A 14,489-nucleotide genomic window follows, 5' to 3' on the forward strand; every position below is an offset into this window, starting at 1 on the left:
ATAGGAATCATATGTCATCGGGTGAGTCTTATTATCATATACCGAACCAAATCACGTTAAGTTGTATAATTTTGGATACTATAGACTTTTAAACAGTCAATTAAAACACAGACTGGTTTTCCATTGCCTTTGATTTATGGCGTCATTGTATTTTTTGTGACGTCATTATTTTTGATATTACACGTTAAAATATATTTGAACGGATCTGTGTTGCATGCTTTCATAAATATTGAGATACTTCAATGCCTCAATATACACGTTTGCGTTGCACATTACTTAACCTGCCAATCAAAAACGTTGTTACAAACCAATAACAGCAGGAAGAATAACACGTGAATGTTATCCATTCGGAAACTGTTTGGGTTTTCCCGTCATACTATTAGAGCGATCGGGGATCAATCTGCATATGAGCACAATAGGTGAGGGAATCAGGTATGTTTTTTGGCAAGAAAAAGAAAATTCACGATCGAAAAATAACTTTCAGATATTTGAAAGTGAAAATGAAGGACTTGGCAAGGTTTCTATTGCAATTCTTTAATAAGTTCAGCCCCACTGACGTCAAATACCAACTTTCAAAGAAATTCACAAGCGGTGTACGAGTCACGTTTAATGATAGCAATAGAACACACAACCTTTGTACTGTGCATCATATGTTTGTCAAGACCTCCCCACACATAGGCGAAAAATCCGACGTCAACTTGCGTGTACTGGCGAATAGGACTTGAGTAAAATTCGTTCCCATTAGTATATGTACGTTGTACATCGTTGGTGTGTGCGTATGGATGCGTTTGTGAGCTTTTGTGTCCGTTGCAATAAGTCTTGTTCGTCGGAAAATTTTCAGCATATTGAAAAATGTGTGGCGAATAAATGTTTCGTCTATCATTCGTTAAAATTCGTTTCAACACTTTAATCAATCGGAAAGTCTTCGCATAGCGTTCGTCAACTGGCGTTAGAGGTCGCAAGTTATCAGGTCGTGATCAGCTAATTTGCATATCAAGCGATCGAGGACGATCTCATGACGAATCTTTGCGATAGTTTGCGAACTTGTACGAAATGTAGCGAATAATTACGTATTGTAGCTAATTGAACCCGAAATTTCATGACGAATGAAAGTGAATTGTAACGATTGGTTGACGTTAAAAAGTTAACGGCATACGCTTGCATACGAGTCATTACGAAGGGTAAGTACGACATACGAATCAACGTGAATAGTAACGCATCTAAATTTCTTGAGTATCTCAACAGTTTTGTGTAGTCTTGAATTTCATATATATAAGGAGAAGCCTAAATGTAAAGATTATTAGTTATTCCTTCGGCAAGGTGGAAGATATTCAACGCCTTAGGCTGCAGTATGTGGCTGCTATGGCCCACCAAGAAGTCTTCCAGCAACACTTTAACATCCACCAGTTCATCAGAGGCCGATTTAGGTAGAGAAGAGGAGTCAGAGCACGTCTGGAGAAGACCACGGCTGCATCCCGAGAGACGGCGCCAATGTGGCATCTATGCTCAGCTCATGGTTGAGCTCAGAAGAGAAGATCCTAGAACTTTCAAGAAATCCCTCTGCATATTCGAGAGTGTCCGTCATCGCCTCTGGAAACAACACACCTGGTACAGGGAGCCTTGGATCCAGGCCTCAAGTTAGCTGCCACGCTACGCCACCTGGTTTCTGGTGCCAAGTACTCAGACATGCAGTACTCCTGGTGGGTCGCTGAGAATACTCTCTGTAGTGGTCAGAGAAGTCTGTCATGCTGTATGTGAGGAATATGTTGATGAGGTTATGACAGCCTCCTCCACACCTGAAGAATGGAAACAACTGGCTGATGGTTTTATCAAGAAGTGGAACTTTACTAATTGTGTTGCTGCCATTGATGGTAAACACATAGCCATCAGAAAGCCTGCCAGCTTTGGTTCCTTATATTTAGGGTTTCTTCAGCATCATCTTACTGGCCATTGTCGACTCAGACTACAAGTTTGTGTGGTGTGACCTTCGTGGTGAGTATAAGTCCACATACATTATACTGCATTTGTAATTATATGCAATTATTGCTATTTTCAGTGTATACTGACAATTTCTTAACCTTCTGTATTTTCAGGATATGGTTCAAGTGGAGATGCCAGGATCTATAATGCCTCAGAATTCCTGGAGATGGTGCAGGATGGTTTCATTGGATTGCCAGACCCACAGCCCTTTCCCAATGACACCGTCGACGTGCCCTTTTTCTTGGTTGGGGATGACGCCTTCAGCCTCAGTGAGCCCATGCAGAAACCCTATGGACAGAGAGCCCTGACCGGAGTGGAAAGAATTCTGAACTACCGGTTATTCAGAGCTTGGAAGCTATCAGAAAACGCCTTTTGCATTTTGGCCAACCGATTCCAGGTAATCATCATTTGTTTGGCCAAACATACAGTCGAACTTCACTGGCTCGAAGTTGCAGGGACTATTTTGATAATTCTCAATTACCGGAAGTTTTAATTTCATTCGAACTTCCGGTAATTGAGACTTATCAAAATAGTCCCTGAAACTAAGATATGTGCTTACACAACAAAAACCTTTATGTTTTGGTCCATAAATAATTTGTTCGATAAGCATGAATTTGAACCATCTGAGCTGTCTTGGCATACTTTTGCACTTACAAAACTTCAAAAAAGTTTGAAAATCAAACAGCAGTACGACGCGGTGTCGAGTCGAAGAAAGTTAGAAGGGAGCTTGTTATATGACAAACACTAAATCACGATAGCTCTTTATATACAAATTAACTTGGCTAAAAGTACATTCCATTCTAAAGGTACCTTTTAATTGTACAATTGTATGTCAGTACGATTGAAGCGTAAATAAAGCAACAACGGAACCTGTGTATCGAACAATGACGAAGTGCAGTGGGTACGGCAGGTTATGTTGTCAACTGGGGGCGCATTCTGCTGAAGGTGTGGATACCACTGTGTGTGTGTATTGTCCTGTCGCCATCACGCCATGAGCAATATTTAGATTACCTTTTGTACAGCCTATCGCTGTTTGTACGTGTGTGTTCATGCATTGCATTCAACCTTTATAATGCATACAGGTATATAGGTTTGGCAGAGGTACAAAACCGGAAATATTGAACCGAGTTTCGGTTTTTGCTAATTCATTTCCTGCTATGTCAAATGCCTACCTACCACTTATCCTACTTTGTGAACTTTTACCTCCAGAGTCGTGATAATACGTGAATGCGTCAGGGAACGCAAAAACAGGATTTAAATTGATCGAGTAATTAATAATCGATATTTAATGACATGCCCAAACACGGTTATGAATGACAGTACCTAGAGTAGTAACATGGTAGACATAAGACATATGTGTGGAGTGATATGGCAACCTATGCTCGAAAGGTGTTATAAAAGTAACGCCTATAATAATCAGAATTAGGACGAACGGAAGTAAACCAGAGGTTTGACTGGCGGGGTAGACCGGGCGGGTAGACGGGTCATATTTCCTGAATCATGACATTTATTCTGTACAAGCGAAGATTGAAAAAAAAAAGTTAATGGGAAACATAATATATTCCAAGCATTCGCTATGTCACGCTAACAACGACACTTATCAACGGTAGTGATGAGATGTGACAGGCGGCACACGGGTGGTGCACCGCTGGGTACACCAGCATGGTTAGTTTTACACCTCGTTCTCTACTGTTTATAACAGGTACAAAAAGCTGTAGCAGGTATGCTTCTTGTAATTTACTACAATACTCAAATAGTCTTGCCAAGCTAGTGTGTACATACGTACAAGATTAAATAATTTACACAGTAGATGTTGATATGTAGGTCAATGTGATTATCGGGTGATATGTAACCGTATTATAATGTTAGTGTAGGCAGCTTATCAGACACAACCTTCTGTACACGGTTTGACATATCATTTACTCTTGTAAACGATCTTTCGCCCACATTCCCTCAAGCTTAAGGCCGGTTGCAATTTGGAAAACTAAACAACAGATTTGTTAAACACTCCGATCTCAAAACGGACATTGTATCCCAACACCAGCAACAAACACTGTACCTCGTGGTCAACAACTCCGCACCAACACCAACAGGCACTGTACCTCATTGTCAACAACACCATACCAACACCAACGGGCACTGTACCTCATTGTAAACAACACCGCACCAACACAAACAGGCACTGTACCTCGTGGTCAACAACTCCGCACCAACTCCAACAGGCACTGTACCTCATTGTCAACAACACCGTACCAACACCAAAAGGCACTGTACCTCATTGTCAACAACACCGCACCAACACCAACAGGCACTGTACCTGTCAACAACTCCGCACCAACACCAACAGGCACTGTACGTCGTAGTCAACAACACCGCACCAACACCAACAGGCACTATACCTCTTGGTCAACTACTCCGCACCAACACCAACAGGCACTGTACATCGTTGTCAACAATATCGCACCAACACAAACAAGCACTGTACATCGTGGTCAACAACTCCGCACCAACACCAACGGGCACTGTACCTCATTGTAAACAACACCGCACCAACACAAACAGGCACTGTACCTCGTGGTCAACAACTCCGCACCAACACAAACAGGCACTGTACGTCGTTGTCAACAATACCGCACCAACACAAACAAGCACTGTACCTCGTGGTCAACAACTCCGCACCAACACAAACAAGCACTGTACGTCGTTGTCAACAATACCACACCAACACCAACAGGCACTGTACCTCTTGGTCAACAACTCCGCACCAACACCAACCGGTACTGTACCTCTTGGTCAACAACTCCGCACCAACACCAACAGGAAATGTATGTCGTTGTCAACAACACCGTACCAACACCAACAGGCACTGTACTTCTTGTTCAACAACTCCGCACCAACAAAAACAAACACTGTACAACGTGGTCAACAACTCCGCACCAACACCAACAGGCACTGTACCTCGTTGTCAACAATACCGCACCAACACAAACAAGCACTGTACAACATTGTCAACAACTCCGCACCAACACCAACACCAACAGGCACTGTACCTCGTTGTCAACAATACCGCACCAACACAAACAGGCACTGTACGTCGTTGTCAACAATACAGCACCAACACAAACAAGCCCTGTACCTCTTGGTCAACAACTCCGCACCAACACCAACGGGCACTGTACCTCATTGTAAACAACACCGCACAAACACAAACAGGCACTGTACCTCGTGGTCAACAATACCGTACCAACACAAACAAGCACTGTACCTCGTGGGCAACAACTCCGCACCAACACCAACAGGCGCAGTACCTCGTTGTCAAAAATACCGCACCAACACAAACAAGCACTGCACAACATTGTCAACAACTCCGCACCAACACAAACAAGCACTGTACGACATTGTCAACAACTCCGCACCAACGCCAACACCAACAGGCACTGTACCTCTTGGCCAACAACTCCGCACCAACAAAAACAAACACTGTCCAACGTGGTCAACAACTCCGCACCAACACCAACAGGCACAGTACCTCGTTGTCAAAAATACCGCACCAACACAAACAAGCACTGTACGTCGTTGTCAACAATACCACACCAACACCAACAGGCACTGTACCTCTTGGTCAACAACTCCGCACCAACACCAACAGGCACTGTACCTCGTTGTCAACAATACCGCACCAACACCAACAGGCACTGTACCTCGTGGTCAACAACTCCGCACCAACACCAACAGGCACTGTACGTCGTTGTCAACAATACCACACCAACATAAACAGGTACTGTACCACGTGGTCAACAACTCCGCAACAACACCAACGGGCACTATACCTCGTTGTAAACAATACTGCACCAACACAAACGAGCACTGTACCTCGTTGTCAACAATACCGCACCAACACCAACAGGCACTGTACTGTACCTTATTGTCAACAACACCGTACCAACACCAAAAGGAACTGTACCTCATTGTCAACAAAACCGTCCCAACACCAAAAGGCGCTGTACCTCATTGTCAACAACATCGTCCCAACACCAAAAGGCACAGTACCTCATTGTCAACAACACTGTCCCAACACCAAAAGGCACTGAACCTCATTGTCAACAACACCGCACCAACACAAACCAACTGGCACTGTACCAATACCGCACCAACACAAACGAGCACTGTACCTCGTTGTCAACAATGCCGCACCAACACAAACAAGCTCTGTACTTCATTGTCAACAATACCGCACCAACACCAACAGGCACTGTACCTCATTGTCAACAACATCCGACCAACACCAACAGTCACTGTACCTCATTGTCAACAACACCGTATCAACACCAACAGAACAATAACCTCATTGTCAACAACACCGTACCAACGCACCAACACAAACAGGCACTGTACCTCGTGGTCAACAACACCGCACCAACACCAACAGGCACTGTACCTCGTTGTCAACAATACCGCACCAACACCAACAGGCACTGTACCTCATTGTCAACAACACCGTCCCAACACCAAAAGGCACTGTACCTCATTGTCAACAACACCGTACCAACACAAACAGGCACTGTACCTCGTTGTCAACAACACCGCACCAACATCAACAGGCACTGTACCTCATTGTCAACAACACCGCACCACCACCAACAGGCACTGTACAACGTTGTCAACAACACCGTAACAACACCAACAGGCACTGTACCTCGTTGTCAACAACACCGCACCACCACCAACAGGCACTGTACCTCATTGTCAACAACACCGTCCCAACACCAAAAGGCACTGTACCTCATTGTCAACAACACCGTCCCAACACCAAAAGGCACTGTACCTCATTGTCAAAAACACCGTACCAACACAAACAGGCACTGTACCTCGTGGTCAACAACACCGCACCAACCCCAACAGGCACTGTACCTCGTGGTCAACAACTCCGCAACAACACCAACTGGCACTGTACCTCTTGGTCAACAACTCCGCACCAACACCAACAGGCACTGTACAACGTTGTCAACAACACCGTAACAACACCAACAGGCACTGTAACTTATCGTCAACACCACCGCACCAACACAAACAGGCACTGTACCTCATTGTCAACAACACCGTACCAACACCAACAGGCACTGTACGTCGTTGTCAACAATACAGCACCAACACAAACAAGCACTGTACTTCATTGTCAACAATACAGCACCAACACAAACAAGCACTGTACCTCGTGTTCAACAACTCCGAACCAACACCAACGGGCACTCTACGTCGTTGTCAACAATACCGCACCAACAAAAACAAGCACTGTACTTCATTGTCAACAATACCGCACCAACAAAAACAAGCACTGTACTTCATTGTCAACAATACCGCGTACCTCATTGTCAACAACACCGTACCAACACCACTTCATTGTCAACAATACCGCACCAACACAAACAGGCACTGTACAACGTTGTCAACAACACCGTAACAACACCAACAGGCACTGTAACTTATCGTCAACACCACCGCACCAACACAAACAGGCACTGTACCTCATTGTCAACAACACCGTCCCAACACCAACAGGCACTGTACCTCATTGTCAACAACACCGCACCAACACAAACAAGCACTGTACCTCGTGTTCAACAACTACGAACCAACACCAACGGGCACTCTACGTCGTTGTCAACAATACCGCACCAACAAAAACAAGCACTGTACTTCATTGTCAACAATACCGCACCAACAAAAACAAGCACTGTACTTCATTGTCAACAATACCGCACCAACAAAAACAAGCACTGTACTTCATTGTAAACAATACCGCACCAACACAAACAAGCACTGTACTTCATTGTCAACAATACCGCACCAACAAAAACAAGCACTGTACTTCATTGTCAACAATACCGCACCAACACAAACAAGAACTGTACCTCATTGTCAACAACACCGCACCAACACAAACAAGCACTGTACTTCATTGTCAACAATACCGCACCAACAAAAACAAGCACTGTACTTCATTGTCAACAATACCGCACCAACAAAAACAAGCACTGAACTTCATTGTCAACAATACCGCACCAACACAAACAGGCACTGTACAACGTTGTCAACAACACCGTACCAACACCAACAGGCACTGTATCTCTTGGTCAACAACTCCGCACCAACACCAACAGGCACTGTAGCTCTTGGTCAACAACTCCGCATCAACACCAACAGGCACTGTACCTCTTGGTCAACAACTCCGCACCAACACCAACAGGCACTGTAGCTCTTTGTCAACAACTCCGCACCAACACCAACAGGCACTGTAGCTCTTTGTCAACAACTCCGCACCAACACCAACAGGCACTGTACCTCGTGGTCAACAACTCCGCACCAACACCAACTGCCACTGTACCTCTTGGTCAACAACTTCGCACCAACACCAACAGGCACTGTACCTCGTGGTCAACAACTCCGCACCAACACCAACAGGCACTGTACCTCGTTGTCAACAATACTGCACCAACACAAACGAGCACTGGACCTCGTGGTCAACAACTCCGCACCAACACAAACAAGCACTGTACGTCGTTGTCAACAATACTACACCAACACCAACAGGCACTGTACGTCGTTGTAAACAATACCACACCAACACCAACGGGCACGGTATCTCTTGGTCAACAACTCCGCACAAACACAAACAAGCACTGTACAACATTGTCAACAACACCGTCCCAACACAAACATGCACTGTACCTCATTGTCAACACCACCGTACCAACACCAACAGGCACTATACCACAACACCGCACCAACCCCAACAGGCACTGTACCTCGTGGTCAACAACCCCGCACCAACACCAACAGGCAATATAACTCTGGGTCAACAACTCCGCACCAACACCAACAGCCACTGTACGTCGTTGTCAACAACACCGCACCAACCCCAACAGGCACTGTACCTCGTGGCCAACAACTCCGCACCAACACCAACAGGCATTGTACGTCGTTGTCAACAACTCCGCACCAACCCCAACAGGCACTGTACCTCTTGGTCAACAACTCCGCATCAACACCAACAGGCACTGTACCTCTTGGTCAACAACCCCGCACCAACACCAACAGGAACTGTATGTCGTTGTCAACAACACCGTACCAACACCAACATGCACTGTACCTCATTGTCAACAACACCGCACCAACAAAACAACAGGCACTGTACGTCGTTGTCAACAATACCGCACCAATACCAACGGGCACGGTATCTCTTGGTCAACAACTCCGCACCAACACAAACAAGCACTGTACCTTGTGGTCAACAACTCCCCCCCAACACCAACAGGCACTGTACGTCGTTGTCAACAATACCGCACCAACAAAAACAAGCACTGTACCTCATTGTCAACAACACCACACCAACACAAACAAGCACTGTACTTCATTGTCAACAATACCGCACCAACAAAAACAAGCACTGTACCTCATTGTCAACAACACCGCACCAACAAAACAACAGGCACCGGGCACTGTACCTCGTTGTCAACAATACCACACCAACATAAACAAGCACTGTACCTTGTGGTCAACAACTCCCCCCCAACACCAACAGGCACTGTACGTCGTTGTCAACAATACCGCACCAACACAAACAAGCACTGTACAACATTGTCAACAACACCGTACCAACACAAACATGCACTGTACCTCATTGTCAACAACACCGTACCAACACCAACAGGCACTATACCACGTTGTCAACAATACCGTGCCAACACCAACAGGCACTGTACCTCATTGTCAACAACACCGTACCAACACCAACAGGCACTATACCACAACACCGCACCAACCCCAACAGGCACTGTACCTCGTGGTCAACAACTCCGTACCAACACCAACAGGCACTGTACGTCGTTGTCAACAACACCGTACCAACACCAACAGGCACTGTACCTCATTATCAACAACACCCTACCAACACCAAAAGGCACTATACCTCATTGTCAACAACACCGCACCAACACCAAAAGGCACTGTACCTCATTGTCAACAACACCGCACCAACAAAACAACAGGCACTGTACGTCGTTGTCAACAACACCGTACCAACAAAACAACAGGCACTGTACCTCATTGTCAACAACACCGTACCAACACCAACAGGCACCGTACCTCATTGTCAACAACACCGCACCAACACCAACAGGCACTGTACCTCGTTGTAAACAACACCGTACCAACACCAACAGGCACCGTAACTTATCGTCAACAACACCGCACCAACACCAACAGGCACTGTACCTCGTTGTAAACAACACCGTACCAACACCAACAGGCACTGTAACTTATCGTCAGCAACACCGCACCAACACAAACAGGCACTGTACCTCATTGTCAACAACCCCGCACCAACACCAACGGGCACTTACAACGTTGTCAACAACCCCGTACCAACACCAACAGGCACTGTACCTTGTGGTCAACAACACCGCACCAACACCAACAGGCACTGTACAACGTTATCAACAACACCGTACCAACACCAACAAGCACTGTACCTCGTTGTCAACAACTCCGCACCAACACCAACAGGCATTGTACGTCGTTGTCAACAACACCGCACCAACCCCAACAGGCACTGTACCTCATTATCAACAACCCCCTCCCAACACCAAAAGGCACTATACCTCATTGTCAAGAACACCGCACCAACACCAAAAGGCACTGTACCGCATTGTCAACAACACCGCACCAACAAAACAACACACACTGTACGTCGTTGTCAACAACACCGCACCAACAAAACAACAGGCACTATACGTCGTTGTCAACAACACCGTACCAACAAAAAAAAAGGCACTGTACCTCATTGTCAACAACACCGTACCAACACGAACAGGCACTGTACCTCATTGTCAACAACACCGCACCAACACCAAAAGGCACTGCACCACGTTATCATCAACACCGTATCAACACCAACAAGCACTGTACCTCGTGGTCAACAACTCCGCACCAACACCAACAGGCACTGAACATAGTTGTAAACAACACCGCACCACCACCAACAGGCACACAGTACCAAATTGTCAACAACACCGCACCAACACAAACCAACTGGCACTGTACGTCGTTGGTTGAAAACACCAACGCACCCATTTGTTCCCCATCACCACCACCAACAGATATTAAGTGTGTGAACTCTCCAATTCCACCAAGTAGCAACAATAGCAACAGCTATTGTACCCCCGACCACCGCCACGGTCACCGCCACCACCACAACCACCAACAGATACTTAGTCAGTGTACCCCCGATCACCGCCACGGGCACCGCCACCACCACAACCACCAACAGAAACTTCGTCAATGAACCCCCGACCACCGCCACGGTCACCGCCACCACCACAACCACCAACAGAAACTTCGTCAATGTACCCCCGACCACCGCCACGGTCACCGCCACCACCCCAACCACCAACAGATACTTAGTCATTGTACCCCCGACCACCGCCACGGTCATCGCCACCACAACAACCACCAACAGATACTTAGTCAGTGTATCCCAAACCACCGCAATGGTCAGCGCAACCACCACAACCACCAACAGATACTTAGTCATTGTATTCCCGACCACCGCCACGGTCAGCGCCACCACCACAACCACCAACAGATACTTAGTCAGTGTATCCCAGACCACCGCAAAGTCACGGTCACCGCCACCACCACAACCACCGACAGATACATAGTCAGTTAATCCCCGACCACCGCCACGGTCACCGCCACCACAACAACCACCAACAGATACTTAGTCAGCGTATCCCAAACCACCGCAATGGTCAGCGCAACCACCACAACCCCCAACAGATACTTAGTCATTGTATTCCCGACCACCGCAACGGTCACCGCCACCACCACAACCACCAACAGGTACTTAGTCAGTGTATCCCAGACCACCGCAAATTCACGGTCACCGCCACCACCACAACCACCGACAGATACATAGTCAGTGTATCCCAGACCACCGCCACGGTCACCGCCACCACCACAACCACCAACAGATACTTAGTCATTGTCCCCCCGACCACCGCCACGGTCACCGCCACCTCCACAACCACCGACAGATACATAGTCAGTGTATCCCAGACCACAGCCACGGTCACCGCCACCACCACAACCACCAACAGATACATAGTCAGTGTATCCCCGACCCCCGCAATGGTCACCGCCACCACCACAACCACCAACAGATACTTAGTCATTGTCCCCCCGACCACCGCCACGGTCACCGCCACCTCCACAACCACCGACAGATACATAGTCAGTGTATCCCAGACCACCGCAATGGTCACCGCCACCACCACAACCACCAACAGATACATAGTCAGTGTATCCCCGACCCCCGCAATGGTCACCGCCACCACCACAACCACCAACAGATACATAGTCAGTGTATCCCCGACCCCCGCAATGGTCACCGCCACCACCACAACCACCAACAGATACATAGTCAGTGTATCCCCGACCCCCGCAATGGTCACCGCCACCACCACAACCACCAACAGATACTTAGTCATTGTACCCCCGACCACCGCCACGGTCCCCGCCACCACCACAACCACCGACAGATACATAGTCATTGTATCCCCGACCCCCGCAATGGTCACCGCCCCCACCACAACCACCAACAGATACTTAGTCATTGTACCCCCGACCACCGCCACGGTCCCCGCCACCACAACAACCACCAACAGATACTTAGTCAGTGTATCCCCGACCCCCGCCACGGTCACCGCCACCACAACAACCACCAACAGATACATAGTCAGTGTATCCCCGACCCCCGCAATGGTCACCGCCACCACCACAACCACCAACAGATACATAGTCAGTGTATCCCCGACCCCCGCAATGGTCACCGCCACCACCACAACCACCAACAGATACTTAGTCATTGTACCCCCGACCACCGCCACGGTCCCCGCCACCACAACAACCACCAACAGATACTTAGTCATTGTCCCCCCGACCACCGCCACGGTCACCGCCACCTCCACAACCACCGACAGATACATAGTCAGTGTATCCCAGACCCCCGCCACGGTCACCGCCACCACCACAACCACCAACAGATACTTCGTCATTGTACCCCCGACCACCGCCACGGTCAGCGCCACCACAACAACCACCAACAGATACTTAGTCATTGTATCCCCGAACACCGCAACGATCACGACAACCACCAACAACCAACTAACATAACAGCCAGTAAGTGGTTTCTCCTCCTACCCCATTTTAAATTCGCTCTGCAGATGCTGATTTGCATAACAATTCTTATTAAATATGAACACACGGATAGACGGATAGACAATGGCTGTTCTTTGACAGATGTTTTTATTTCGTTTTACATTTATCGGTCTGTGATGCCATAAAGCAGACCTCTTGTGCCATTGTTGATCATAAATTAATTATTTAAGTTTATAAAACATCCAACCGACTGACATATATCTAGATAAACCGATCCGTGATACGAATATAAACAATGCGTCACAAGCGATACAAATCCACTAGCGTGTAGTTATAAACGTAACAGTATCACTAAACTCACACAATCCTCTGATAATTGACACCATTTGGTCTGTATATTATTTCCATTAAAATACCAAACAGACATATATAGTCACACAAATATTTAATGGGTCACATCTGTTATATTGAATTTAAAATTTTGAAAAATTAATAGATTTTTAGATAGCGTTAGTGTAATTCAATGTCGAGATTGAGTTGGATGTGTTAAATGTATAGATGTTCTCATAGCTGTTGCCTGTAGAAGAGTAATGACAAACAAATATAGTAATAATGGTGACCTTGAACCTGGCTCTCTGGAACACAAAATCTTCGATTCATTTTTTATGCTTAACCAATATTTGAATTTTTTGTTTTTTTCAAATCTTCATAAATAGAATCACTAGAGCAATGACAAATATTTTCTGTAAACAGAACGGATGACCTTGAGCTTGACACTCTGAAACATGAATCCGTTGGAGGTATCTCAAACTCGTCCAATAGAAGAGATTTGATCAAAATCTTTCTAAAAATGAAGTCGCTAAGGTGATTGCAAATTATAAACAAACGCACGTACGCACGAACCAAACGCTACATACAAGGGAATAAAAAGTCTTGACATTGTCACTCCCATTACACACTAACATCCGGGTAGGCAGAGATTAATTTTAATCTTTTAGTTGACGTATAAATCTTCATAGGGACGTTAACAAGATATATCACGTAAAGGTACGTCACAGTCACAGGAGAGTCTCCAGATAGCTAATCCTACGGACCAATTGGAGAACTCTCATACTTAAAACATAACAAAGCACGTAAGTCATGTGATTACTATAACATAACACGTTAGCCATGTGTTCAATATAACATAACACGTTAGCCATGAGTTTGATATAATATAACACGTTAGCCATGTGTTCAATATAATATAACACGTTAGCCATGTGTTCAATATAACATAACACGTTAGCCAT

The 14,489-nt window shown here is 46.4% G+C and overlaps 1 protein-coding gene across 1 annotated transcript; it reads left to right on the forward strand.

Annotated features, from left to right (window-relative positions):
* The first annotated feature begins 1,351 nt into the window (after positions 1-1,351).
* LOC110449674 (mucin-2-like) lies at positions 1,352-13,212 on the forward strand. Its single transcript, XM_021496686.1, has 9 exons — positions 1,352-1,637; positions 2,094-2,377; positions 4,160-5,720; positions 5,888-6,973; positions 8,099-8,533; positions 8,778-9,859; positions 10,117-10,996; positions 11,176-11,594; positions 11,692-13,212. Exons 1-9 carry the CDS (start codon positions 1,352-1,354, stop codon positions 13,210-13,212), a joined length of 7,554 nt encoding a protein of 2,517 aa, XP_021352361.1.
* Positions 13,213-14,489: the final 1,277 nt, after the last annotated feature.

The sequence above is a fragment of the Mizuhopecten yessoensis genome, unplaced genomic scaffold (genome assembly GCF_002113885.1).
Source record: "Mizuhopecten yessoensis strain PY_sf001 unplaced genomic scaffold, ASM211388v2 scaffold4783, whole genome shotgun sequence".
NCBI classification, from domain to species: domain Eukaryota; kingdom Metazoa; phylum Mollusca; class Bivalvia; order Pectinida; family Pectinidae; genus Mizuhopecten; species Mizuhopecten yessoensis.